At 44.3% G+C, this 27,274-nt stretch overlaps 1 protein-coding gene across 1 annotated transcript in view; it reads left to right on the top strand.

Annotated features, from left to right (window-relative positions):
• The window catches only part of camkvl (CaM kinase-like vesicle-associated, like), a 34,639-nt gene that overhangs the window by 4,888 nt on the left and 2,477 nt on the right, over window positions 1–27,274 (top strand). Inside the window, exons 2-10 of the mRNA XM_042707518.1 lie at window positions 18,455–18,561; window positions 19,003–19,134; window positions 19,379–19,453; window positions 20,467–20,605; window positions 24,693–24,813; window positions 25,164–25,239; window positions 25,465–25,601; window positions 25,744–25,822; window positions 26,007–26,094. Coding sequence (XP_042563452.1) covers window positions 18,467–18,561; window positions 19,003–19,134; window positions 19,379–19,453; window positions 20,467–20,605; window positions 24,693–24,813; window positions 25,164–25,239; window positions 25,465–25,601; window positions 25,744–25,822; window positions 26,007–26,094 — 942 coding nt within the window. The 5' untranslated portion in view covers window positions 18,455–18,466. The remainder of the gene's footprint in view (window positions 1–18,454; window positions 18,562–19,002; window positions 19,135–19,378; window positions 19,454–20,466; window positions 20,606–24,692; window positions 24,814–25,163; window positions 25,240–25,464; window positions 25,602–25,743; window positions 25,823–26,006; window positions 26,095–27,274) is intronic.

Below are 27,274 nucleotides of genomic sequence, written 5' to 3'. Positions count from 1 at the left end.
AACCATTATGATTTTCTATTCAGGGACACTGAGAACGTGGTGGAAGCTTTGGAGGGCGGAGCTTAGTCTGAAGCTTCGCTGAGAATGAAAAATGATTGTAAAAAGCTGGGGCCATGCTGTAATTCTTTTCGAAAAAGAAAATTCCTTTGTCATGTGGACACAAGGCCATAAACACAACAAAACTGTCACAAAACATTACTGTGTGGAAGGGCCCTCAATCCGTAGTCTGTCAGTGGCAAAATGCCAGAAAACAAATACGAATAGTTGTTGTATTTCGAGTCTATACCACATTAAGCCAATGCAGTCTGAATGTTGTACTGTTGGGTCACACTTTATTTACATGGTCCCCTATAGACTCTTTTTGGTAGATGCTCAGATTATAAACAAACTATCTGTTGAAACTCTGCTAACTACAATTTATGGTTATGGTTAGGGTTAGAGGTTGGATTTGGTTGAAGTGATGTTCAGTGAACGATTGGAAAGACTGAATTTCAACAAGCCATCTGTAGAGTCTCTGTAGGCGGACTATCCAAATAAAGTGTTACCGATTGTTGAGATGACCCCCCTCACACACACACACACACACACACACACACACACAGCCACCCTTAACAGGAACTGAGACCAAAGCTGGGTAGTAATTATTGTGTAATTGAGAATACATGAGAGCATCTCCTATTATGGGGCTTAGCAAGCTGCAGCTTGCTATTAATGGTCACGCAGACACACACAGATGGACTTGCTCACACACAGCTGACACACAATAGGCACACAAGTGCTGAATCACACTCACACACTCCCTCGGCCCTCAACACACACACACACACACAGACACACTTATGCAAATATGCACATAGGGCAAACACACAAGGCAAACTCCCTTTCAGCAATTATGCAGATTAGTAGGCTATTGTGAAATATGGCCGCTTTCATAAACAGGGAACATTTTCAATTAACACATATATGTCTGCGTACCTCAAAATATTTGATTAAGTTTGAGTAAAAATACCATATGTTGGCACAAAATCATTTTTTCACACTTTTTTATCCTCAAATGTATGTTTCATTTAAAAAATACAACGCTTCAACACAACATATTAACAAAACTTTATTGTTAAACACTAGAACATTCTGTAATATCTTACAATTTTAACCGAAATAGTGGTTAACTGGTTGAACTTATTTAGCAGAGGAAATACCTCAGATATACATCAACTGTAGCAACACCAACAGCATTTCAAGATACAATTTGAATAGATCATATTAACTGATATACATCATAAATATCACAATAACTGGTATATTTGGAAAATCATCGTTAACCACTTAAGTTTTCCGTCAAGCGATGTCCACTCCAGGGAAAATATCCGATAACAATTCCACAAATATAATGATGAGACAACTTACTTAAATTGTGTTACTTAGATGATGTTAACACAAGGAACAATGATAAACCCCAGCCTGATACTGATACGACATTTGTTCCAGATGTCCACTCTAACACAGAGAACACAGAGCTACAATATATGAAGATATGCATATCTTCTGCAGGGTATTGAGATTACATTTAATTTGTACCAAGTCAGTAAATATATATTGAATGTCCAACAGTCAAAATATGTGTGTTGTTTTGTGTTTTAAATATAAACATCAAGGTTAGGTAGAAGATTATGTTTGATTAGTATCCCTGCAGTGGTCATAGAATAATCCCATGACACATTTACTATGCAAGCAGTTTACTGACATAAAAATGTACTGAATTAAGTATTTGAGTCAAAAAACATGTGAACATTTTGCCATATTTAAAGTATCCTTCTTTATCCTTGTTTTGTTCAAACGAACGAACACTTAAATGTCCACTCCAACTCACATGTTTGACAGTGAATCAGAAATAACTCGATCAACATGTATTCAAAAACAATATCAACAACTTTTAAATTAGATTAAAGTCCTTGTGTGTCATGGATATTCAGAGCAAAACAAAATGCACTAATACAGTATGTTTTGAATTTTTCTTTTGCCATAAACACCTTCATTACACACACTATGTCCAAGAAATACTGTAACATCACTGTTATTCCTTTCACAACCTACTGTGTTCTATCACTGTTTCAGATAAAAAATGTTTAGGATGGTATATTTACTCAGACAATCTCACAATCCCATTTGTTTCCATTCATTTCCCCCAGTATCAACATTTGTCGCGTGTTTTTTGTGTCCATGACCACTTGCCATGAACCAAGTTCTTTATCCTTCAACAGATGTATATTAAAATAAAAAAAAATCACAAATAATGAAGTTTTTTTTAGAAGGCTTAATTTTGAGCCTCCTGAAACAAACTGCTTCCCCTGATTGTGAAACACCCCGTATAGGATTTCAATGACATTGCCTTCTGCTGATGCCATAGCAGAGACGGTGACATTGGCACTTTGCAGAACAAAACGGTGCAGATGCACAAAATGGGCTTTGCGGGGGAGCGAGAGTGAACCAGGCCTGTTAACATCACAATGGCGGGCTTGCGCTGTTGCCTGCGTTTTGTAACAGTGGAGGGGCTTGTCATGAGATGCAAGGCGTAGTAAATACATGTGCAAGAGGAGAAGAGAAAGCCACATGAATTAGTGATGAAGCCTCTTCTCCCTGCAGCCCTTGTTTGTGTGTCGGCTGAGTGCGCGCGCGTTTATGTGTTTGTGTGTCTGTGTTTGTGTTTGTGTGTGTGTGTGTGTGTGTGTGTGTGATAGAGAGAGCGAGAAAAACAGAGAGAGACAAAGAGAGAGAGAGAGAAAGAGGTGGCGTATATGATGGAGTATATTGGATTAAAGGCCCTTATAATCAACATGAATATCCTCAGATTTCTCAGTCCTTTCCTCTATTGTGTTTTTATCATCCCACTCAGAACCCCTTTTAACCAATCAGTCCATCCTTTGGTTACTGCATCTCCTCTTCTCTCCTCACTTTCTTTCTCTTCCTCCTACTTTCTGTGTCTGTTTCCCCTCTTTTTCCCCAACTTATACCCAAACTGTCAGGCTGTGATTACTATTTCTGTACGTACCTGTTCATAAGCAGGTGTGATCCAGAACTCAGTTTGATTCGTGAGGAGGAAACCCAACATAGAAGACAGCTTTCATGTTCAATTAAGCATAAGTCAGCTGAGGTCACGTTATGTCCGTTTCATACGGAAGAGTAACTTTAAAAAATAAAGAATATCTGCCGTGCATTTACACAAGAGACAGCCTGGATGAGTGTTGGTTGCACACGGCTGCGATGTTCCAACTGTGCAAACCACGGATTCCACTTTAATGTTTTCCTCCCCGTGGAAATGATTGATGGTTTTAATATAGTGGTGTCTGGTCGAACATGCTGCTTGTTTGCCGTAGCAGTGTTTGCCGAATCTGACTCATGTGTTTCTCTTTCTCTTTCTTTTCTTTTCATCCTCCCACCCGCCGTTCTCCTTCACTCCCTGGCCTCTGGCCTCTTCGTCTCCTCTCACTCTCATCACTTCTTTCTCTCCCCCTCCTGTCCTCCGCTCTCCTCCATCCGCCCCAGATCACCAAATCTCTTCCTCTGAGAGCATTAAGAGGACACGGGCATTAACCCGTCCGCGGATGTTCATCAAGCACACTGACGTGAGGCACCTCACACACTCACAGACACAGAGAGAGAGAGAGAGAGAGAGAGAGAGAGATAGAGAGAGAGAGGGAGACTGGGATGGAGAGAGAGAGAGAGAGTGGGAGTGAGAATAGGTGTAGGGGAAACAGAGAGAGAAAAGTGAAAGATGGCAAGATAGAAACAGAGGGGAAAAAAGAGAGCACAGACTCCTAGACTTACTGTTCCAGCCAGTATGAGCACTAAAGCCTTTCATTGCCACGGTGTTTCAGAACGAGAAAAGCATAACCCGCAAAGAACTGGAGTCATGGTTATACAACAGAATACTGAAGAGTGGAATGAAAAGAGATGGAGCCTGCCATGCCTTCCCATGACCTGGTTTTAGATAATCCACCTACTTAAGATGGTGGAACGTCACCTCAAATTTCCTATATTTAGCTGCATTGTTTCTCGTGTCTCATGTCTGTGGGCTCTGAAGACGAGCGTCAGTGCATCCTGATGTATCATCCCGCCAGAAACCAGTCCATGTGTGTGCGTGCGTGTGTGTGTGTGTGTGTGTGTGTGTGTGTGTGTGTGTGTGTGTGTGTGTGTGTGTGTGCACGATTGTTTCTGTGTGTATGTGTGTGCATGTCTGTGTGCGTGTGTGTGTGTATGTGCATGCATGTGTGTGTGTGTGTGTGTGTGTGTGTGTGTGTGTGTGTATGTGCGTGCATGTGTGTGTGTGTGTGTGTGTGTGCGTGTGTGTGTGTGTGTGTGTGTGTGTGTGTGTGTGTGTGTGTGAAACTGGTCTATTTTCCGCTGTTCCATTTCACCTGTCACACACTGAGGCAGAGCCAGGTGGAGCCATGGCCTGGCCACCATTAATTTCAGTCTGCAACATCACCTGTATGTGTCCCAGAGCAGCTCACTATTTCATTACTACTGGCTATTTCTGTCTCCAAAAACGTATTTCACACCGCCGGAAAAAAAGAAGAGTTGCCAAGAACAGAGTTCCTAACATGGCTTGGTTAACATGGCTTGAATGAACAAGTGTGCGTATTTGATGCACATTTCTTTTGCGGTTTGCAGCTTTAACGCTACAGTGTGTTTAAGAGGAGTCATTTCTATGTAAGAATTTAAAAGTGAATGTGCGTCAGACGGAATGAGCTGAAGCAGAATCACTAGCCGAGCTTCACACTCTTCTGTGTGTTCACTCTCCTGATCCTGGATCCTTGATTTTGTCGTGTCCCTTTAAATCTCGACTGTCCAATATTGGTGTCCGTTTTTTTTTCTGAGTACAGTGATCACTTGGTTGGTAATTAGTAGATCTCATCTCTATTAGTTTCCAAACATGTGAGCCTCTGAAATGGGAGTTTGTAATCAGCTGAGGCCTTTTAAGTTCTGGTGCGAAAGCATGGAGCATTGGCATGTACTGGCATGCCTAGCACAAACCCAGCAGGGGTGATAAAGCTGTTCTCACCCTCCAACCGTGGGGCCATATTATGGGCATCCTCCTGTCAACTTCCACCTCGCCAATGCCAAAATGCCACGTTGGTCATGGGCAAGTGTGAACGCCTTGACTCGAATTTGGCACATTTTGGGGAAGTGCTGGTAAAATTACACGTCTTCCAAATGACAGACTAAGAGGCCAGCTGGATACGTTCAGGATTGCCAGGGGAATCGAGCATTAGATGTCTTGCCAATCCTTTTCAAGGGAAGAGATTGCAGGCTGAGAGTGAGTCCCTAAATAAAGATGCATCAGGTTCATCAGGCTGCCAGGCTCCTCACCCAAGGTCATTTGTTTCATGTCAGTTGTGATGTGTCATACAGGAGAGACCTCGAACACTCTATTGAATTTGTCATCCAGGCAAACTCTTTTAAGAGAAGAAAATGTACGCTACCTATTTTCACAATGTCTAGTGCTCCTGGTAATACTGTGTCTGTGACTGGAACTGAGGAGCAGAGACAGTCTGTACCTTGTCCAACATTATCTCTTCTTCAATCTCTCAAGCCTTTTCTTCTCCAGAGGGAGGATTTCACTTCTGAATATTTCACACTCTGTGCTCGTGCTCGTCTAGTCTCTCTCTCTCTTACTCTCTCTCTGTCTCTCTCTCTGTTCCTCCTCCTCATGACTTACTCCCCTTTGCTTGTCGTGTTCATCTCTCTATCTCTCCCCATCCCTGCAGTCTTCCTCTAGAGAAGGCCGATGTGCTGAAGAGGCCTTGAGTTGTAGCAGTCCACTCCTTTTGGCTTATAAAAGCCTCATCAACCACACTGGCTTTCACCATTTAATCTTTGTCCTGGGTTCTATCTCTCGCCCCTGCGTCCAACAGCTTCATGATTGTTGGAGAGAGATTTATTAGCTGGAGCTGAGTTCATAATTAGTTTGTTGTGTTTCTCCACTGAAGGGGGTGTTGGTGCGTGTGTGTGTGTGTGTGTGTGTGTGTGTATGTGTGTGAGTGTGTGTATGTGTGTGTGTGTGTGTGTGTGTGTGTGTGTGCGTGCGTCCGTGCGTGCGTCCGTGCGTGCGTGCGTGCGTGCGTCCGTGCGTGCGTGCGTGCGTGCGTGCGTGTGTGTATGTGTGTGTGTGTGTGTGTGTGTGCGTGCGTCCGTGCGTGCGTGCGTGCGTGTGTGTGTGTGTGTGTGTGTGTGTGTGTGTGTGTGCGTGCGTCCGTGCGTGCGTGCGTGCGTGCGTGCGTGTGTGTATGTGTGTGTGTGTGTGTGTGTGTGCGTGCGTCCGTGCGTGCGTGCGTGTGTGTGTGTGTGTGTGTGTGTGTGTGTGTGTGTGTGTGTGTGTACGATGGAGGGAGAGGAGAGGAGAGGAGAGAGAGCCACCCTTGGGGCTGTCTGATTAGAAGCGGGCCTGGAGTGCCCGGGGTGCCAGCCTGGTGCTGTGTGTTTTAGAACCCTCTCCGGCTCATCTCTGGGCCCTGGAGGGGATGCTCTGTCAGTCACGGCGTCAGCTGCCAAACACCACACATTATCCCACTCATCCTCATTACGGAGAGAGAGAGAGAGAGAGAGAGAGAGAGAGAGAGAGAGAGAGGGAGAGGGAGAGGGAGAGGGAGAGGGAGAGGGAGAGGGAGAGGGAGAGAGGGAGAGAGAGAGAGGGAGGAATGCAGGCTGTTGCTTCTGCTCTTGGTGCTACTTCTGTTCAATAGAGATAAAGCCTTTGGAGCATCTGAAAGACAACGTGAAGACATTTCAGTTATTTATATAATATGATATTTTAATATTATACCTTACCTTTGTGTGCTTTTGAGTTAACATATTCTGTTATGCGTTTAGGATCAACTATCATCTGCTATCCCAAATACTGCAGATATTCCACTTGTGGGTTTTTGACATATGGCAGCATGTCACATTTCTGCAACAGATTTCCATTTGAAGCGAATTTCCATATGCTAGGCCTGAATATTTCACAGCTTCAGCTCTGGATCCTAGTCGGCATGTCAAATAGAATAGCCATACCAAGGCTGACATAGTGTAATGAGCCAAAACATGTTTCTATACAGCTTAATCATGGTGAAGGGGTTAAACAGCCTTATTTATAACCAACTGGAACATTTCCCATTCGTTCTAGGGGAACGAATGCTTGGACGTAAAAATGAATGCTTCAGTGAATTCTTCCTCGTTATCATCATGGGCATTCTTTTTCTATGGTTAATCCCAGAAAGTCATCCTCACCTAGAGATGGGTCAAAGTCAAGCCACCACCATCTGTCATCATTTCTCTCCAGCTTTCCATGTTTTTCTCACCTCTGCTGTCAATTCACTGGAGTCGTTCGTCTGTTGGTCTGACTGGCTTTTGGGGAGTCTGTTCCTCTCTATCCTTTTTTTCTCTCTCTCTCTCTCTCTCTCTTTCTGTCTTTCTCTCGCTTTCTCTCATCGATCTCACTCCCTAGAGTCTTACTGACCTATTTCTCATTAGCACACACACACACTCACACACACACACACATACACAAACTCACACACTTTCCCGACAACCATACGCATACACACACACATATACGCTCTCTCTCTGTCTGTCATGGCAGATTCATCTCAATATGGCATATGAAATTTCTATTTAAGCGAATCATTCATGGATGTAAACCCATTATCCTCAGCAAATGATGACACTTACAACAGTCACAGGAGTAGTTAGATAGCACACTGGAAGTTCCTGCATTGCACATATGACCTACATATACTATGAACACGGCAATGCACTATAGCCTTTCTTTACATTTGAATTTGCAATCAGCCAGGGCAAGTGGAGCTATTGCAGATCAGAGGACTCCAGCTCGGCTCTTTAAAAGGGTTTTTGTTAGGCGTTTGCCCTGTTTCCCAAGACACTGGCTGTTTCAATTGGCTGCCCTAGTATCTTAAAGCTTCAAAGATGTAGGATCTCATCTTCTGTAGATTCAGAAGCGTTCCACACGTATTGCTATTCTGTCATTCTGAGGGCATGATAACCATGTCTATGGTTGTTCAAGTTCAAGTGCTTTATTTGTCACATACATGAACATCCAGTGAAATGTAAAAGGGATTGTGTCTATGCGGCTATGTTTCAGACACATGTGTCAAGCCCCTGAAAAATATGAACAAATGCATAAAACCAAAATTACAACACGAAGCAAAGACTCATATGTAAAAGACTCATATGTAAAGCATGTAAATAATGTTTGAAAGAATAATATTTATTTCCAGCTCCTTCAGAATTGCAACATTATTGTAATTGCAAACCACACAGCAGTTGTTTCATATATCCAACTATATCCAACTATATCAAACTCTGAATATTCCGTTATAGGCATGCTGTGGGATTCTGATGCAGTGAATCAAAACACATTGTTGTTTATTTTTTTATGTGAAGTGTACTTTTCTGAATATGCCAATATGAAATATGCATGCACGTGGTTATTTGTGTATAAGCCATGAAATTGCATTACAGCAAGGGGATGTTTCGCTTACCCATCATTGTGGATGTTGGATAACTATCCCTTAGGCATTGGTGCAGGTGAAATGTGTGAAATTGCATTTATGTACTTAAAATGACCTGTCTTAGTTACTCAGGCTTAGGTGAATTTATGGCCCATTCTGTCAGATTACAACAAGAATAAAAGGAGTCATCCTGTCCTGTGTGTGATTGTTTGTATGTGTGTGTGTGTGTGTGTGTGGTTTTGTGTGAGTTTGTGTGCGTGTGGTTTTGTGTGAGTGTGTGTGTGTGTGTGTGTGTGTGTGTGTGTGTGTGTGAATGTGTGTGTCTGCACACATGCAAATACACACATGATGATTGAACAATATAGAGAGAAAAGATCAAAACCGATTTCCTAAGAGCGATTGAAATGACTTGGAAATGCTTTTAGATGAGGGATTTCCTAATTGAGTTGGGCCTCTTAAAAAAATCATTGCTTTAGTAATGAGGCATTTTAATATTAAATGAAAAGAAGAGAATAGCGGGTGGAAGGAGAAGAGATGGGTGGAGAGGAGACTTTTGTGTGCAGCTGTCTGGACTGCCTGTTAGTTTGGCATCACAGCTGCTGAAAAAGTGAACGCGCCAGAGGGATTTGGCTGTGTGTTTGCACGCACACGTGTCTGCACGAGTGTGTGTGTGTGTTTGTGTGTGTGTTCTGTGTATGGTTGAAAGGATGATGGCCATACAACACCACATGCTATACCATGTGCTTATGTGTATAAAACGGTATGAGTGTGTACATGTGTACAGTGTTTGTATATGCTCACACTCACACTGTATGTGTGTGTGTGAGTTCATGTGAGTGTGTGTTCTTTTGTATGGCTTTATGCGTGTGTGTGTGGGGGGGGGGGGAATTTGTGTGTATGTGTGTGTGTGTGTGTGTGTGTGTGTGTGTGTGTGTGTGTGTGTGTGTGTATGTGTGTGTGTGGGTGAATGTGTGTGTGTGTGTGGGGGGGGGGGGGGGGGGGGTGTGAATGTGTGTGTATGTGTGTTTGTGTGTGTGTATGTGTGTTTGTGTGTGTGTGTGTGTGTGTGCACCACATCCACATGTTCTCATCTCAGTAGGGAGCCTGAAACAGTGCTTTTTGATCCCCTCCTTCGGTCTGTCTAATTTGAGTTCAACGGACTTTTGAATCTGGTTTGTCGCTCCATATCTATCAAACGTCAAGGCAATTTGTCCAATGCCCCGTGATAAGGTTACACAAGTGTGAGAAACCAAAAGGGAGTTTGCATGGTGCATATGGAGCAGAATGCATTGGTATGTGGAATGGATTATTCAGACTGTGTGGGCAATGTTTTCATGGTCTCGAGAGTAAATGGAGTGTTCAGAAGATGGATTAGAAGAATGTGCTCCCATGAGCGGGAAACCATATCATCTCATTCTCATTATATTTTTCTTATTCTCATTGCAATGATAGGAATTAGCTGTTGAATGAAGTTAACGGACACCTGCTCATCATCGAACTTAGATATGCAAACAGAGCGAGGCCTGTGTGAAGTATGGTTGTATGACATCACAGAGTACAGTAGATGCAGTTGAGTGGTTTGTTGCACCTGCGTTAGAGGCAATGCACCTGGAGGCCACTGGAAGTTCAACATAACGTGAACGGCCACACCTGATGTCAGAGAAGGGAAAAAAAGAGAGGTTGAATTCCACTTTAAAAGACAGAGCAGCGAAGACACAGCGTTAAGCGGGGGATTAGAAGCCGGTTTAAGGACACATTTTCACAGTTTGTGGTAAATTGCTTTTGCTATTTGAATGCTTCATTCACAGGAGATAATAATCTAAAGTATGTGGTTGGAATACCAAATTGTCCCTACTTTTGTATATAGAATGTCAGGAACATGGACAGGATATGATCATTAGGAATCTTCATAGCAATCAAATACGTTTCTGAATAGGGACAGTTGGGCGATGTATGCCCCAGGAAAAGGGATTTGTCAAGCAAGCTGTTTGGATGTACAGATAGATTATGCAAGGTGTTTATCTTTAATGAGGGATTACTGGGAATAACTGATTTTGCACCGGCACTGAATCCTGCTACACCCATTGTGTTTGCATAACCTGCTGCTGATGGATCTACACAATGTAAAAAGGCAGCCGCAATTTTGTGGGTGAAGCTGCTTTTACATTTATCTTTATCCATTTGCAGAAGCTTTTAGTAACATCTTACAGTAGCAGTGTCAAGCATCTTACAGTGACAGCTCGGTATATATGTTCATCATTAGTCAATGTGTGATCTGTGGGACTGAGTTCATGACCATAGTGCTGACAACATCCTGCTCTACAAGTTGAACTACAGACTTAGGTTGGCTTCAGCGGTAGGGCATTTCACAGTGTTTTTGCTTCAATATCTGTCTCCACATGTGAGAATTGTGGTTCAGGTTCAAGTATTCCTTTTCACCCATATCTGTTTTCCCTGACAGTTGAATCCATGATGCTGGTATGGTTAACTCCTTTGCCATGTCAGTTGAGTTGCAGGCTTAGGGTGAGTCCGTTTGATCCAGCGGAAAAGGAATGGAGTTTTAGTGCCGAATACTCCATTTGTTTTAACTCTTCTCCCCACATCCGTGAGAGGGAGGATCTAGGTACGCTTGGGGCAGATTATGCAACCCGTGTGTGCCAGACATGCTCCTTTGTGGGGACCTCAAATGGCGGCATGCCATCCGAGCTCCCCTGTACATTCTCCTGTGCGTGATTCCTCTCCTCAAGGTCCAAGGCTCATAGAAGTGGGCGAGCATGCCATAGAGTGCTGGCCCTAGGCCAGTTTAGCACCTGTGCTCTATGCATTCCGCTTATGCCCTACATACTTAACTCAGGGACTTTTCTTTCCTCGGAAACTATCCACATAGTTTGACATGAATGGTAAGCTGAATACAATTCAACAATTATTTGAATCTGAATCAGCTCAGAGGTTCACCTTGTGGACTATCAAAAGGAAACCTTTCAAAGGAACATTATGGGGTGAAAAGAGTAGCACAAGAAGCAATTGAAATTGTGAGCTGAGAAAACAACCCCCCCCCCCCACACACATACACACACACACACACACCATTTACAGTATAATCCTTTAATCTGACTTAATGTATGCCACTGGAGTATGTGGGTGGGTTTAATTTCTGGGTTGCCTGACACCCTCCAGAGACCCTGCACACAGACACGCTATGTGGTCGGATCGATGATAGGAACATGTGTAATATATACACCTATCTTAAATATGGAGAATTGCCTGTCTCCACAATGGTGTGTGTGCACAGCATTCCCATGTGTATCTGTGATCAGGTGTGAGAGGGAGTGTGTATCTAACATCAGAAAAACAACGAGCTGTGTGCTAGATTTGTTCTTCTTTCTGCGGCAGTCTCACATGCAGTCATGCAATGAAAATTGTGAATTTATATCGTTTCACAGATAGAACTGTAAATCCACTCAGGTGTTTGATAACTCCTCAACTTTGGTTTTGTTTTCTTTGCCTTCACTTTGGCTCCAAACACGTTCAAATGCGGCCCTGAATAGTGCTTACGTGTCATTGCATCTCGGCAGATCTCGGTCGTGTTGGATGCGTGACTCTTTTGCTGTTCACCTGTGCGTTACTGAGTAAGGTTTTTATCTTCCCGTTCATTCAAGGTCAGATTCGCTCTGCTGTTAGTTGGGTTATGCAGTGTCTTAAAGTCTGAACATGGCAATGTTTTTTTCAGTGCCATCTCAGTCCACACCAACTTCGTTTGGTGTCTCTAGCATTTATGTTTGAATATGGAATACATGGCATGATACATGTCTGATGTATGTATGTACTGTATGTATGTATGTATGTATGTATGTATGTATGTATGTATGTATGTATGTATGTATGTATGTATGTATGTACGTATGTATGTATGTATGTATGTATGTATGGATGTACATGTATGTGCACACCAGTGTGACAAATGTAGCCCTGTGTCTGCTTACAGATATACTGCACATGGACTTCCTCATTTAACCCAGTTGCTCACCGGCTCAGTCAGGTCTTGTCATGCAACAGTGCAGCACGCTGAGGCGTAGTAGCTGAAGATCTCATGTTCGTATTGTACTGTATGTAGCACCTCTCCCCGGTCTATTTATGCAGCAGCTTTATGTAATGACTCCTGCGAGTCCCTACATCTCGGCTCTTGCCTCACGAGTAAGATTGATTTGTGCCCGGTGCCTCTCCTGGCCCGGCCCGAGCTCTGCTGCACACTGAACAGCCAAACACAATGGTCTGCTAAAGCTCCTGTTGTCTTGTTTCACATGGAGGGATTGGGGTGTATATGTGTATGTATGAGTGTGTGTGTGTGCATTTGTGTGTGTGTGTGTGTGTGTGTGTGTGTGTGTGTGTGTGTGTGTGTGTGCGAGCGTTTGTGTGTGTGTGTGTGTGTGTGTGTGTGTGTCTGTGTGTGTGTGTGTGTTTGTGTGTGTGTGTGTGTGTGTGTGTGTGTGTGTGTGTGTGTGTGTGTTGTCTATATAGATATATCAAAGTGATTGTCTGCCTGCAGAGACAGTAGAATGAAATGATGCTGCGTTTCTGTATGTGGTCAGGGCTGCACAGCCCCCCCTAGAGTGTTAATTTAGGCCGAGCCACACACTCAAACTGGGACATCAGCAATCACACTAAAGGGTCAGGGATTCACACAGGGCCCCAGAGGAGCCCCAGAGGAGCCCCAGTGACAATGCACAGAGAGATGGAGGCGAGGCCCTTGAGAGGCCCCTGATGTCTGCGCAGGATCAAAGGCACAGAGGAAGATGGCTCCAGATCATGACTCATAGCCGAGGTGTGATTTCTTTTAATGTGTGTGATATTTTTTTTCTCTCTACCAACTGTGCTGGGAATGTGCGGTAGTCTTTTTCAAAACTTGTTCATGTATTAACAGGGACATCATTTCTATCGTGTGTCTGTTGTGCGCTGGGGGCATGTTGATTTCTTTCCCCCAGTTGCTGTGTTGGGACCAGGCCCTAGTCCCTTTCAGACGCAAGACTTTTTACAGGGACACAATTTCCATCGTGTGTCCATCATGCTTTGGGGGGCTTTCTAAGTTGTAGCACATTTCCAATATATTTTTATTTCATTTCCGTCTATTTATTTGGTATCTGCTACTTGCCTCTGGACCGACACAGTTGGGAAATGTTCCCATAATTCTGGAAGCTACGCAGGCTCTCCAAATGTGATGAATTTTCATTGCAGCAACAAGAAAAATGTCCCTATTAAAAGAGAGCGCGCCTGTGATTTCAAGCCCATAATTGCCCGCAGTCATAGCAGTGATGAAGGATGCGGTCTTCTGAGCAATGAGGAGATTACTGATTATAATTGGGTGAAGCTTTTACACATGCAGTGAGCTGACAGAAAGACTGCAAAGGAAAACAGAGTGTTTTTAGTGACCTCCTATGTGTGTGTGTGTGTGTGTGTGTGTGTGTGTGTGTGTGTGTGTGTGTGCGCGCGTGCGCGTGCATGTGCGTGTGCGTGTGTGTGTATGTATGTGTGTGTGTGTGTGTGCGCATGTTTGTACGTGCGCATGTGAGTGTGTGTTCATTTTCCATGGCTTTATGCCTGTGTGTGTGTGTGTGTGTGTGTGTGTGTGTGATGCGCGTACATGTTCTTGGGTGTGTCTCAGCATCTGGCTGACAGCAACCCAGTTTGAATTTTCTTCTGAATTGTGTAATACAAGCATTACTTACAATTAGGGTGAATATGACAGGAGCATGACCCTAGTCTAATGGCAGAATGAAATCCCTCATTTTCCACGAGCATCTGTATTCTGTGTGAACACGGATCACCCCAGCGCAGCTCCATTTCTAGTCCGTGTTAATTACCATGTCCCGTCTGTGCTAACAAACACACTCTATCAGTATGTGATGCATAGAAAGTATCACTTATTGCCATTGGAGAGAAACGGCTGTATCTCTTAGCCTGTGGTAGAGAAAAGCAGACGGTCATTAAAACGATGCCAAAACACTTATATTTTATTCATCTTCATGGTTTTTAAGCACTGGCTCCCTCTTGCTCATCTGTTTTTTTCTTCTTCCACAAAACTTAACGCAAAAGTGAATTTGAAAGTAGCCGTAAAGTTTCTTCTGTCTTGACACACCCCCAGGGGGGCTCTCCTGTACCCTGCGTGCTGCCCGCCTCCTCAGTTGTGGCTATTCCCCCTTGGGCCTGTGTGCGTGCATGTGGAACAGAGTAACTTTGGCTTAAATCGATCAAGCGGTGTGACAGGGCCAAGCCTCCAAACGGCGTCTGGGAGAGTATGTGTTCGCCCGTGCCTTTGGTCTACTATGGCTTCAGAGAGAGAGAGAAGGAGAGGGAGAGGGAGACAGAAGAAGAGGGAGTGATGGAGAGAAAGAAAGGGAGAAAGAGAGAGAGAAGGGGAGAGAGAGGGAGAGAGAGAGGGGGGGAGTGAGAGGGAAGGAGAGCGGGAGGCATTGATTGAGCCCTGGCCTCCTGTGGCCTCTCCTGCCTGGAAGCTGTCCCTTCACATCAGCGCCAGGTTTGTCATCCTCTTCCCTGGGCGCCAGGAGCCTGAAAGAGCAGCGCAGCTCTTCGCCTCAACCCTCGTGATCTTCCTGGCATCCAGCTGCTCGCTTTCACCCTGTATCTATGTATCTTTCCCTCTTTTCTCTCCGTCTCATGCTCTCTCCTCTCTCTCTCTCTCTCTCATTCTGTATCTATCTATCTTTTGTCTCTCTCGCATGCTCTCTTTCCTCTCTCTCTCTTTTTTCTTCTCTATCTCTCTTTCCCTCTCTTTTCTTTCTCTACCCTTCTCTCTTTTCCATTATCTCTGTTTCTCTCTCTCTCATTACCACTCTCTCTCTCTCTGACTCTCTTTTGACACTCCCCCCCCTTCTCTGTCCCAGCTGTGGCGGAGCTCCAAAGAGCCGAGCTTTAGCAGCTCATCCTGCCAGTCACAGCAAAGCCAGATGCCCCTGGAGGTGCCCGTCACCACGGCCACAGCCACAGCCTGGGTTACAGTCTGGAGCCTGCTCTGCCAACTAGCAGAAGTTCAGCAGGCACCCGAGTCATGCCATTATTGCGACTGCCACTGAAAAGAGTGGCAGGAGATAATGATCCTGTTCCTGGTGTTATTGAGGTGCTGGGACCCAAGAACGCCCATGGGTCTGTACGAACCCTGGCTCTAACTGCATTGTGCCGAAAAAGGGTTTAGGTTGATTGGAGACCTTGCTTCAGCTGAGCCCCAATGTAGTTACGCGCAGCAGATTGGGTGAGCTCTGGTCGAGCTGGTCCCTGCGTTCGGGGTGAGCATGTGCGAGGGTGGATGGAACAGAAGGGGGGGGGGGGTAAACGTGTGTCCGAGTTCAAATGTGATCTACGAGTGGCGCTTCACATCCACCGTATGCGCTTGTGTTTATTGTCCTGGGGAGAAGATTCATTGCTTTAATAAGAGTAGAGACTCCGACAACAGAGGAAAAATAGAGAGTAAGATGAAGAGAGAGAGAGAGAGAGAGAGAAGGAGAGAGGGAGAGAGAGAGAGAGAGAGAGAGAGAGAGGGAGAGAGAGAGAGAAGGAGAGAGGGGAGAGAGAGAGAGAAAGGGCAGAATTGTGGGAAGGGGGTAGGAGAGGGGGATCTGATGCCTTTCTTTGTCTTTCATGTTCAGGGGTCATCTCTTTACTTATTCGTCTCTGAGGAAGGACGAATGGTGCTTGCATCCCTGCTTCTTCCCTCCATCTCCCCATGGTGGACCTCCCGTTTGCTCGGCAGACTATAACATTGATACTAATGTAAATGGATGGGGAAGTAAGGGAAGAGATAAGAGAGGAGAGGAGACAGAGACAGACTGCTGGTGCTCCGTATAAATGTGCATGCTGCTGAATTATCTGCACTTAGTGGAGTGCTTCTATAATATTTATCCCGTGTGTATGCGTGCATTCATTGAAAAAACTTGCCTCAAACCATTATGGAATCCAGGAATTCTCCATCTGCCCTTCTTCCGGACCATTTGCATTTTTTATTGTTTTCCGTTCAGAGTTCCTCGCAAGTCTGTTTCTAACTCTCCCAATAATGCCATTAGTGGAGCAGTAGTGTGTGACGACGATGGCGATGGTGGTAGTGATGATGATGATGATGATGATGATGATGATGAGGCAGGGCGTGTGAAGGGGAAGGAGTCCATACATCGGTGGTGTTTGCACCTGCGTCTGCTGCACAGGGCCGTGCACACGGTGCCCCCAGTGCTGTGTGCGCATGGGTCTGACACTAATGAGTGGTGCTGCCAGCTCCAATCAGCCCTCATGTCATCCACGAGCATGTTGTCACATGCATGCCACACAGCGGGGCCACTGCAAGGTGTGTGTGTGTGTGTGTGTGTGTGTGTGTGTGTGTGTTTGTGTGTGTGTCTGTGTCCACTGTGTGCTGGCACACACGTCGCTGGCATGCATGTTTGCATCCGGAGGGGATTCTCATACCTTGAGAGAGCATATTCCCAGCATCTGGCATCTACATGTGTGTGAATAAGCTCTGTGTCAACATGGCTCAGCTGCTCACTGTAATGCGTGAAGCCCATGGCGCAGCAAAGGGTCGCTGTCGTAGATGGTTTCACTGTTCCATGCTGTGTGTGGCTGCTGTCGGAGGCTCGCGCGCTCGCCCGCCCGCCCGCCTCACTCGCTCGCTCGCCTCACTCACCCTCGTGGCACAGCGGTGGCCGGGTTGAAGGAATGATGTTCAAAACATGTCTGGTCATGTTTGAGAAATTTGTTATTTTCGTTTTTTCTTTGAGTTGTCATCCCCACCCGTAGTCTGGGTCTGTTGCAGGGGTCAGCCTGGCGCTCCATGGCAACACGGCTGTCAAGCCATGCTCTCAGGACTTCAGTCTCAGACACTGGCGACGTGAGCGAGGAGCGGTCCGTTTGATGGGTTTCAGACACACAAAAACAAGGCTTTCATGTCTCAAAAAGTACATCCTCACTGATGGCCCCTTGTCTAAACTTCTAGAAACCTCGGCACAGCACTAATCCTTTATTCTCCCAGCTCTGTGACAATATGGTTACATAACATTTGTCTCTCTCTTGCCCGTCCCATCACCATTTTACCCACACCCACACAAACACACCCCCACCCCACCCCCCACCAGCCCAGCCATCCTCTGAGCCCGACACCATCCAACCCAACCCAGCCCCAGCTTCAACCCCACCCCACCCTCCACTCCTCTCCACTCCTCTCCTCTCCTCTCCTCTCCTCTCGGATCTATAAGAGATTAGAGATTAGGGCCAGGAGCAGGATTACCCAGCCAGCGGCAGCACAGGGTTCACAGCAGGCTTGCTAACTCCCCCACCACACCCACCCTCTCCCTGGAGATCATGTTGATTCTGTTTTCACTCTCGCTGCCTTCCTCATCTGTGGAGTCAGATCAGTCTTTGGGTTGTTGTAGCTAGTTTCACTCCTCACCTCCCCCTCCCAGGATTCATCGACCATATTGGTGAGGCCGTGCAGCATGTGAACGACGGGAATGATGTAGAGGTCATTAGGCTCTCCCCCGCCATAGTGCATCATACTGACATTTGGATAATGTTTCTGTGTTTGTTAGCATCGGCTGAAGCGATAGCATCTCAGAGCTATTATAGCCAGATGGAGGCAGCAATATGCTGGTCACTAATGGATAAGAGCACTGTGAAATCACTCTGCCAGACTTGCTCTTTTGCTAATTAGGGTATAATGATAAGAATTAGAGTAGGTTGGGGGTTTTTTTTCAATTAAAGATTTTTTTCATTTAAGTTAGACTCTTTGAAACTTTTTTAGGGCACATTCATTTCACGTGGTACACGATGAAGGTACTGTCTATCTCATAAGATTCGGCTCTCATGTCACGAAGAAGAAAGATGAGTGCTGCCCTCTGTGTGAAGACTGACGTGAGTTTATTCTTGGCTGTCTTGTTTGCTTTTGACAGGTGGATGCTGCCATGCCATTTGGGTGCCTTGCCCTGCGGGACGGGCGGTCCTACCACAGCCCCACGGACATCACTGATAAATACGACATTGGGCAGGTCCTCAAAGCGTGAGTCCTCCCTCCCGTCCTCCCTTCGCGCCCCAAGTATTACAGCTTCAGATTGTCATGTAATTACCTGTGTGTCTGTTGTGATTAAAGTGTGTAAACGAAGCAATAATAAAGATTTAGAAAAGAAAATATTTCGGTTTATATTATGCGAACTGGTGAGGAGAGTTTTGCTTCTCCTCTAACGGGAGAAGCATAAATAATTCAAAGTGGTGTCTGGATTCTTTGTTTCTGTGCTTGATATCTGGAATACGAATAACCAAGAACAACACCAATCTTCGAGTGAGCCATTGAAAAACTAGGAAGACTTGCATTTCATGTTATTTTACCATTAGGCACATTGCTTTGAAGACTAGGAAGACTACGGAGAGTTTAAAATACGTTCTCATAATAAATAATAATTCTCAGAAATTGTCATTCACTATGTTTCTGCTTGTCCCTCAGGAAAGAGTTCTGTGAATTGTGCCTGGCGAAGGACCGACAGACAGCCAAGGTCTACGTGTGCAAGAAGTTCTCCAAGAAGGATGGCAAGAAAGTGCGAAAGGCCGCCAAGAACGAGATCATGATCCTGAAGATGTATGTGATGATTATAGATATTAGCAAATACTACATTTGTGTGTGCATATGGGCTGTGTTTGTGTGTGTGTGTGTGTGTGTGTGTGTGCACGTGCGTGCGTGCGTGTGTGCGTGTGTGTGTGTGTGTGTGTGTGTGTGTGTGTGTATATTTTTACTGTGTGTTTCCATGGGGTGGCTTTGAACTTTGAACCACAGTTGCCTTCATTCACCTTCATGTCAACACTGTGCTTCCTCTCCTCTTCAGGGTCAATCATCCAAACATCCTCCAGCTGATCGATGCGTTTGAGACCAAGAGAGAGTACTACATCATCCAGGAGCTGTAAGTCTGACCCCAGTGGCTTGATTAGTGGTCGTCCTTGTCTGTGCCTCTGTCTGGCACGTCTACTGAAATGCCCCCTCCAATGTCTCATTCCAAAGCAATCTTCCACTCCCCTAACCGCCGTCTGTTTGTGGATCCCTATCCTTTCCTTACCCCCCTCCCCCTCTCTGCCCCCCCCCCCCCCCCCCCCAAAACACACACATCTTACTCTCCCTCCCTCTCTCACTCTCCCCATCTCCCTATTCTCCTTCTGTAATTTACACGTTCAGCGGTTGGCTCTATAACAAGTCTGAATGCGCCAGGGAGAGCTCACTCTTTATTAGAGTGGTTTTGAGATGTAGTATTCCTCATTACTGACTCCTAGCACATCAAAAGTAACCACTGGCGAAAGGGCATGATAAAGTGCTCTGACTGTAAAGACCATAGTGATGGCTATTAACAAAAGGAAAAGTTCATTAGCTTCCAGTGGCCCTGATGGTTGCATTGCTGATATTACCATTCTCGTGTGTCATCATTAAAGGAAGATTACTTTGATATAGCTTACTTGCCTGTGGAGTTATGTTAGGGTGGTAGGGGTTGTGTTGTCATTATTATTATTGTGATTGAAAACATTCATTAGTATGTGTATATCCATCCCATCAGACTGTGTGAATGTGCACATCTGTGTGTGTGTGTGTGTGCATGTGTGTGTGCGCGTGTGTGTGTCTGAGAGCAAGTTTGCCCTCCATGTGCCCTGTATGACAGATGCCTCTGAAGCACAGACACAGACAGTCCCTGATGGCTAGTGTGTGTGTTTGTGTGTGTGTGTGTGTGTGTGTGTGTGTGTGTGTTTGTGTGTGTGTGTGTGTGTGTGTGTATGTGTGTGTGTGTGTGTGTGTGTGTATGTGTGTGTGTGTGTGTGTGTGTCTGTGTGTCTGTGTGTCTGTGTGTCTGTGTGCCTGTGCCTGTGTGTGTGTGTGTGTGTGTGTGTGTGTTTCTGTGCCTGTGTGCGTATGTTTGTCTGTGTACCACAGAGCCACAGGTGAGGATGTATTCGACTGGATCCTGGACCAAGGAAATTACACAGAACGTGATGCTTCCAATGTCATCCGCCAGGTCCTAGAGGCCGTGGCCTACCTTCACTCCCTCAACATTGTCCACAGGAACCTTAAAGTGAGTTCTTCAGTTAAGTGCTCTTGTTGTGTTCCCAGCTAGCGCAACTTCAGGCTTCTCATCCTCCCTCCCTTCGGCACTTAGCCATGTGTAAGAAATGAAGGAAGTTTCTTTGTTTCTGATGCAGCGATCTTTATTCCAGTAAAGTGCAGTAACGAAGCACGTAGAACATACTCCGGATTCAGCGGTGTAGGTCTGAACCCCAAGCATCTCCAATTCTAGCCATATATATAGTTTTAAGACACCTCCTAGTAATGTAAATGAGCTAGGCTTGTAATGCAAACAGGTCTGGCAACCTTTTGTTGTTCTGTATGATAATCAGGTTTCTCTGTCTGAGATGGTTCTCAATGGCCTACCCCCATTCCCATACTATGATTAATTGCAGTCACTCACACCTTAGTTTGCTTCCTGATCCCAGGTGTCTGAGCAAATCCAGTGTGGGGACCTTTCCTTTGTGACCATGATAAGATTACCATTTTGGATATTCTGCTGGCCAACTTTTGGTGGTCACAGCAGCTGCTTGATCATGAATCTTACACATGGTACGTTCACAGGAAGACTAAGCAGGCTCAGCAAGTGAACGCTGTGTTTTATGGTTGAGTGGGAGATTTCCCTCCCTGCTTAAACTGTTGTGTGTTGATGGTAATTAGTTTTATACCATATATTGAAGATTCAGTCTTAGGTTTGATCAGTCAGGATTCAGGTTTATTCTTGAAGAATGGCGGCCGACCATTTGTGAGACTTTCAGATCCATCCTCCCTCACAGAACTTCACCTCAGTATATCTGACTTATTCCTTGAGGAACAGTCTGTTAAATACACTATATCTAAGGGGTGTCACCGTCTATTCAAATGGGCCATGCATGCAGGGTTCTTTGTCTCGACCTGGGGGGGGGGGGGGGGGGGGGGAGATTCTAGTATCACACCTCCCTACCCAGGTCAGAGACAAAGAATATTCACCAAGCAAAGTCCACTCATGGCTAGTTAAATCCAAATAAAAGTAACAATTATGACTAGGTATAATATCATTGACTTATTGACTATGGCATATTCTTATGACCTTTGCTGGTCCCTTCAGTGTGCACATAAAAGAGTGAAAATTGGTCCTCCCCCTTGTTGCAGCTCTGGAGCAGCGAAAAGTAATCTGTATCATTTGCTGATTGCTAATTCCCCTCTGACACATAAAACTGTGATATTATTCACGAATTCTAAATGCTGCTGAGGCTCATGAGCACAGGCAATAAGAAAGGAATGAACAGTAATGGAGTCCCCTGTGACCTTATTTCTTTCTTTTGTAATCATTAATGCCATTAGGATGAGCTTTTAGTGTGAGCTTTTAGTGTGAGCACACTATGGGTTTGTAGTGCCCTCTAGTGTGCAAGTTAATCTGTTTCCTCCCTCAATGTTCCCCTTTCGCTTCCTCTTTGTGTGTGTGTGTGTGTGTGTGTGTGTGTGTGTGTGTGTGTGTGTGTGTGTGCGAGCGTGTGTGTGTGTGTGTGTGTATTAAAGAGGGAGAGGGAGTGTGATTATAGTCCTTTTGAAGGCTACCTTCTTCTTTATTGGTTCCTGAGAGCACCAAACATTATCAGGGTGATAATGACGCACATAGATCTACAGGACATCTACCCAGCAGGCAGTTTGACTCAAATTATTTCTTTGGGGTGAGATGGAGTAATTGCAAAAGGCTGTGACCGCATATCTGAAATGAGAAAACAAAATCCTAAGTAGTTTAATCAAGTTATCATGGTGCTTGTTATTCCTAATGTCTGTCTCATTCAGATGAGCTAGCTGGAAGCGGAAACTCTGTACTGAAACTGATTCCCCTTCCACCCTGAGGGAACATATGACACTTCCGCTGTTCCCTCGCACCTCCTCTACAGGAGGGTCTCGTCTCGAGTCAGCAATCGACACCTTGTCATACTCATCCTGGCAATTATGTCTCTCAAATACGCACCTATAGTGTTTGGTAATAAAATAAAGAAAGAGGGAGAAGAAGAGCACATGGACGTTTTTCATGTCAGACATTTAGCTGGACATGTTTCACGACGGAGGACAAAACTCCATACAGACAAATGATGGAATTTCACCTTTTTATAGTTCCATGAAGTACCTCTTTTCAGAACTTGGCCCTGAACAGTTTAAAGGCTGCACGGAAAAGCACTAGTAGTACATCTGCCAGTGCTTGATTCTAAGGCAGGGGTTCTCAACTGGTTTTGTCCCAGGGACCACCATTCTGACTAGAAAGTAATTTGCGGCCCACTGATGTGCCTGCGCGTGCGTGCGTGTTTGTAACCGCCGCCGCCACGCCCCCTCCCCCCCGCACACATATTCTGCCTATAACACTTAAATATGTGAAATTATCAGGGTAGATCACTAACACCCGCTGCCACGCCCCCTCCCCCCACGCACATATTCCGCCTGTAGCACTTGTCAGTGTAATTTCTTCGCTGAATATGGGTCTACATCAGTATATTTCAGGCAATGTGACTTGGCTATTCAGACTATTTAGATTGACATATTTTTCTTATTTTAGATATTTTTCACGATATACAAGTAATCTGGAAATGTGTTGAAATATCAAAGCGAATTTATAAAAATAAAAAAGGTCAATGGTCAACTGATCAACATAGGCTCATGTCGCGGACCCCCTGCAATGCCGTCTATGCAACACCTTAAACTTTAAAGTTCTATTTGCGTGAAGAACAATTTTTTCTTAGCGGAAGTCACGAAATGGCAACAAAATCATTAAAAATAGGTATTTTGGAGGAATGTCTTCTATCGTTTTGACCGGTAACCGAATAATAAGCGGAATCATGTATAGTCCGGCGATAATTTCGGAAAATAAATCTAGCTGTGTGTCAAAGGCAAAAGTGTTAGTGCGTATTCTGTGGCTCTGGACAAGAGCACTGACATAAATTATAATGCTTAGCTCGCAATTTTCGTCCGCGGTGTTAACAACCAGTTTGAAGTGACTTTGTGTAAAAACAATGCAAGACACTGCATATACACTTGAAATATTTTTACTATGAATACATTTATTTTATAAAATTAAATTATTCAGATTTTTGCTGAAACTTTATTCAGTTTTCTGCTTTGTTTTGTTTGTTTGTAGCCTTGTTACCAACTATACAAAAGTGGTGCAGTACAGCATTTGCTTTGGAATGTGCATGTATGAAGGAAAAATATAGTAGTTGTCGATGAAGACATTATCCCACTATTACTGCTGTATATGTAAGTCATGGGCTATCAATGAGACAAAGTTATCCAAAAATGCAACTATAACAAACACCTTTATCCAAAGAGTATCTTGCATTGCCCAGGAATTGAAACCCAGGTCAGCTACTTGTTATTCAACAACACTAACCATTGTACCACTGATCACACATGGTGAATTTGCCACACTCAATAGTGGTATCTACAGTATTGTGATAGGCAAGCCAACAGATAAATAAAATCTGGCCCCCCACTGACCAGACTAGACACTCATTGGCACCAGGGTTGAGTTTGACACCCCTGCTGTATATGAAAAGAATGTCTGGCCCCAGTACGGCCCGGCCTAATGTGAGGATTTATATTTAACGTATTGTGTTTTAGCAAGGAGGAGCAAGGCTATGTGCATACGGTTATAAATCCTGGATAAAGAGGGATATGAATAGTGAGTGCTTATCTTTTCACACTCCCCGCTTTGAGTCATGACTCAGGTACCCTGAAGACTATCATTAGACGCCGATGGTAATATTCTCCCGCTGAAAGTTAAACAATGATATTGGAAGGCAATTGGAGGGTTGCGGTCTTGACATTTTTGGATAAAACAAATGTATTCACTTTCGAGAAGTTGGAAATGTCAGTGTCTGCTGCACCACTCGAAGGAGTTACATATAATGTGGGAACTTAGCACATTATTTTGAAGTGTTAAAATGTGGCTTAGCACCAAAATAGCATCTTTCGGCAAGCTGCGCGGATGCTACATCAGTATGATCAAGGTTACAGTAACAGGCGTCGAAGTGAATAGTGATGACTGGCAGATGAAGGTCTCCTGAGTTTTCCATTGTGATGTATGTGTGCTTTTCTGTTCTCTTTCTTACCAGCTGGAGAACCTGATGTACTACACAGAGAACAACCACAGCAAAGTAGTCCTGCGGGATTTCTATTTGTCCAAGTTTGAGAATGGCTCCATCACTGAGCCCTGTGGAACTCCAGAGTACCTTGGTAATTCAAATACTTTATATTTTGATTGAGAATGAGAGTGAGAGTTTCCATGGATAGAATTAAAGATGTAATTTGGATTTTTTGTTTATTTTCTGACAACAAAAGCTGCACATATTCTGTAAGTGTAGGTCTGGATCAGCAGAAATTCCCAGTATATCTGATCTATGACTGACTCACAAGATAGTTGTAGGCCTTGGCTGTCCACCTTTGCTGAAATGCCCTCCCTCTATGGCAAGGCCAGGTTACCTGATCCTTCAGGGATTTCCAACATTCATGTCCAGTCATGTCCAGTCCTCATGTTCCTCTTTATTATTGTGTTCAACATTATCTCTCCTCTTCTCTGTTCTTAGCCCCTGAGGTAGTGGCACGTCATAGGTATGGGAGGCCAGTGGACTGCTGGGCCGTGGGAGTTATCATGTACATACTGTGAGTACTAAATCATTTTTGTTATTAATTTATTAAAATAAAAAGGATTCTGTGTGTGTATTATGTACTCTAATTCAAGAGTTGTCTGGTTTAAACTTTGTTTATAGTAGGTTGTTTTTTACTGGACCCATGAAAACAATTGTCATTTCTCTTTTTTACAATAAAAAGTTCCTCTTTCTCCTCACACCTTCTCCATTGACCTTCTCGTGCTTGTAAAATGACCAGGTTATCTGGAAACCCCCCTTTCTTTGATGAGACTGAGGAGGAGAACACAGACCTGCATAACCGCATCATCTTCTGCCGGATCGTGGCAGGAGAGTTTGAGTTTGATTCGCCATACTGGGATGACATCTCTCCTGCAGGTACACTAAATGACCACAAGGGGGAGCTCTGATGTCTGTACATTCAGCTTGCAGTAGAGGGTTTTTATTCACTGATGTTCAATGACACTTTCACTAATCATGTATACTCTGTTTTGTTTTCTATGGTTCTATGGTGCCTTAGCTAAGGAGTTGGTGTGCAGACTAATGGATATTGACCAGATGTTGAGGATAACCGCTCAAGATGCCTTATGGCATGAGTGGTGAGGATACATACATTTGTGTGCACACAGACACACACACACACACACACACACACACACACACACACACACACACACACACACACACACACACACTGAAAATATGAATGTAGATTCACTTATGTACACTCTCTCACTCTTACACACAGCTTTGGCTTGACCTGTTCTTTTCTTTCAATAAAAGGATTGCTGGCAACGGAGCTTCAGAGAAAAATCTTAAAGCTGGAGTATGTGCCCAGTTTGAGAAGAACTTTGCCAAAGCCAAGTGGCGGGTAAGAGAAATCATAGTGATTAGAAAGAAATACATTTTATGTACATATACATACATAAATAAATGTCTACATGTTTACTTTCCTATCCATGCGTCACATCTTAACTGAGGCTCATGGTAGCACTAATGGTGACTGTTCAGTGTGTCATCATTTATTTTTAACTCAAATTATGATGGTGATGATGACGATGTTGATGTTCATGATGATGATAATGATTATGATGATGATGATGATGATGATGATGATGATGATGATGATGATGATATTGTGATGCTCTCCTTTCCCCTTGCATGTGTCATCCAGGATATTAAGGTACAGTGGTTCTCTGTGAGACAGTATGGAGCCAGACATGACTTTTCTCACAAAAACTACATCAGACTTGACCACCCAAACCCCTTCTTGAACACACTGAATATAATGTGTTAACTTTAAGATGGTAGCATAAAACTCATCTGGTCAAGTCATGTTGTGGAAAAGTGTGTCTCTTTATTCTAGCCTCCTGCTGTCTTCACAAAAGCCCACCGCTTAGCAGCCCCAGTCAGCCCCAACAGTCACAGCCCTAACTAGTCATAACTGCTTATCCATATGCATCCATGCTATCCTTAAATCTAACCTGTTTATGTGACCCTTTCAATCTGAGAGGTAACGTGTGATGAAGTGGTTTTGTTAGTGTGTGTGTGTGTATGTGTGTGTGTTTGTCTGCGTGTGTGTGTGTGTGTGTGTGTGTGCGTGTGCGTGTTTGTGAGTGTGTGTGTGTGTGTGTGTATGTGTTTGTGTGTGTGTATGTGTTTGTGAGTGTGTGTGTGTGAGAGTGTATGTGTGTGTGTGTGTGTGTGTGTGTGTGTGTGTGTGTGTGTGTGTGTGTGTGTGTGATTGTGTGGAGAGAGCGGCAGAGAGAGATTCATTGTGATTTGAGCCCTAATCACAGAAACATAAAAGTGAACCATGTCATATTAGGTTTGATGAATAGTGTTTATTTTCCTGGTTCTGCTGGTCTACTCCTGAAGTTGAGCTCAGACAGTATAAAGACACAAGCATAGTTGTTCATGCATTAGCTTCATGGCTCCATCGCAATATGAACATTGATACTTGATAAGATTTATGCAGCTAATGACCTTTTAGGTCACAAATGGTAACATAGATGAGAAGTTATTTGTGGGTTTGATTTTTTTGTACCATC

The sequence above is a fragment of the Clupea harengus genome, chromosome 4 (assembly GCF_900700415.2).
Source record: "Clupea harengus chromosome 4, Ch_v2.0.2, whole genome shotgun sequence".
Lineage (NCBI taxonomy): Eukaryota > Metazoa > Chordata > Actinopteri > Clupeiformes > Clupeidae > Clupea > Clupea harengus.
The sequence above is the reverse complement of the archived record's forward strand: the minus strand, read 5'-3'. Positions and strand labels throughout refer to the sequence as shown.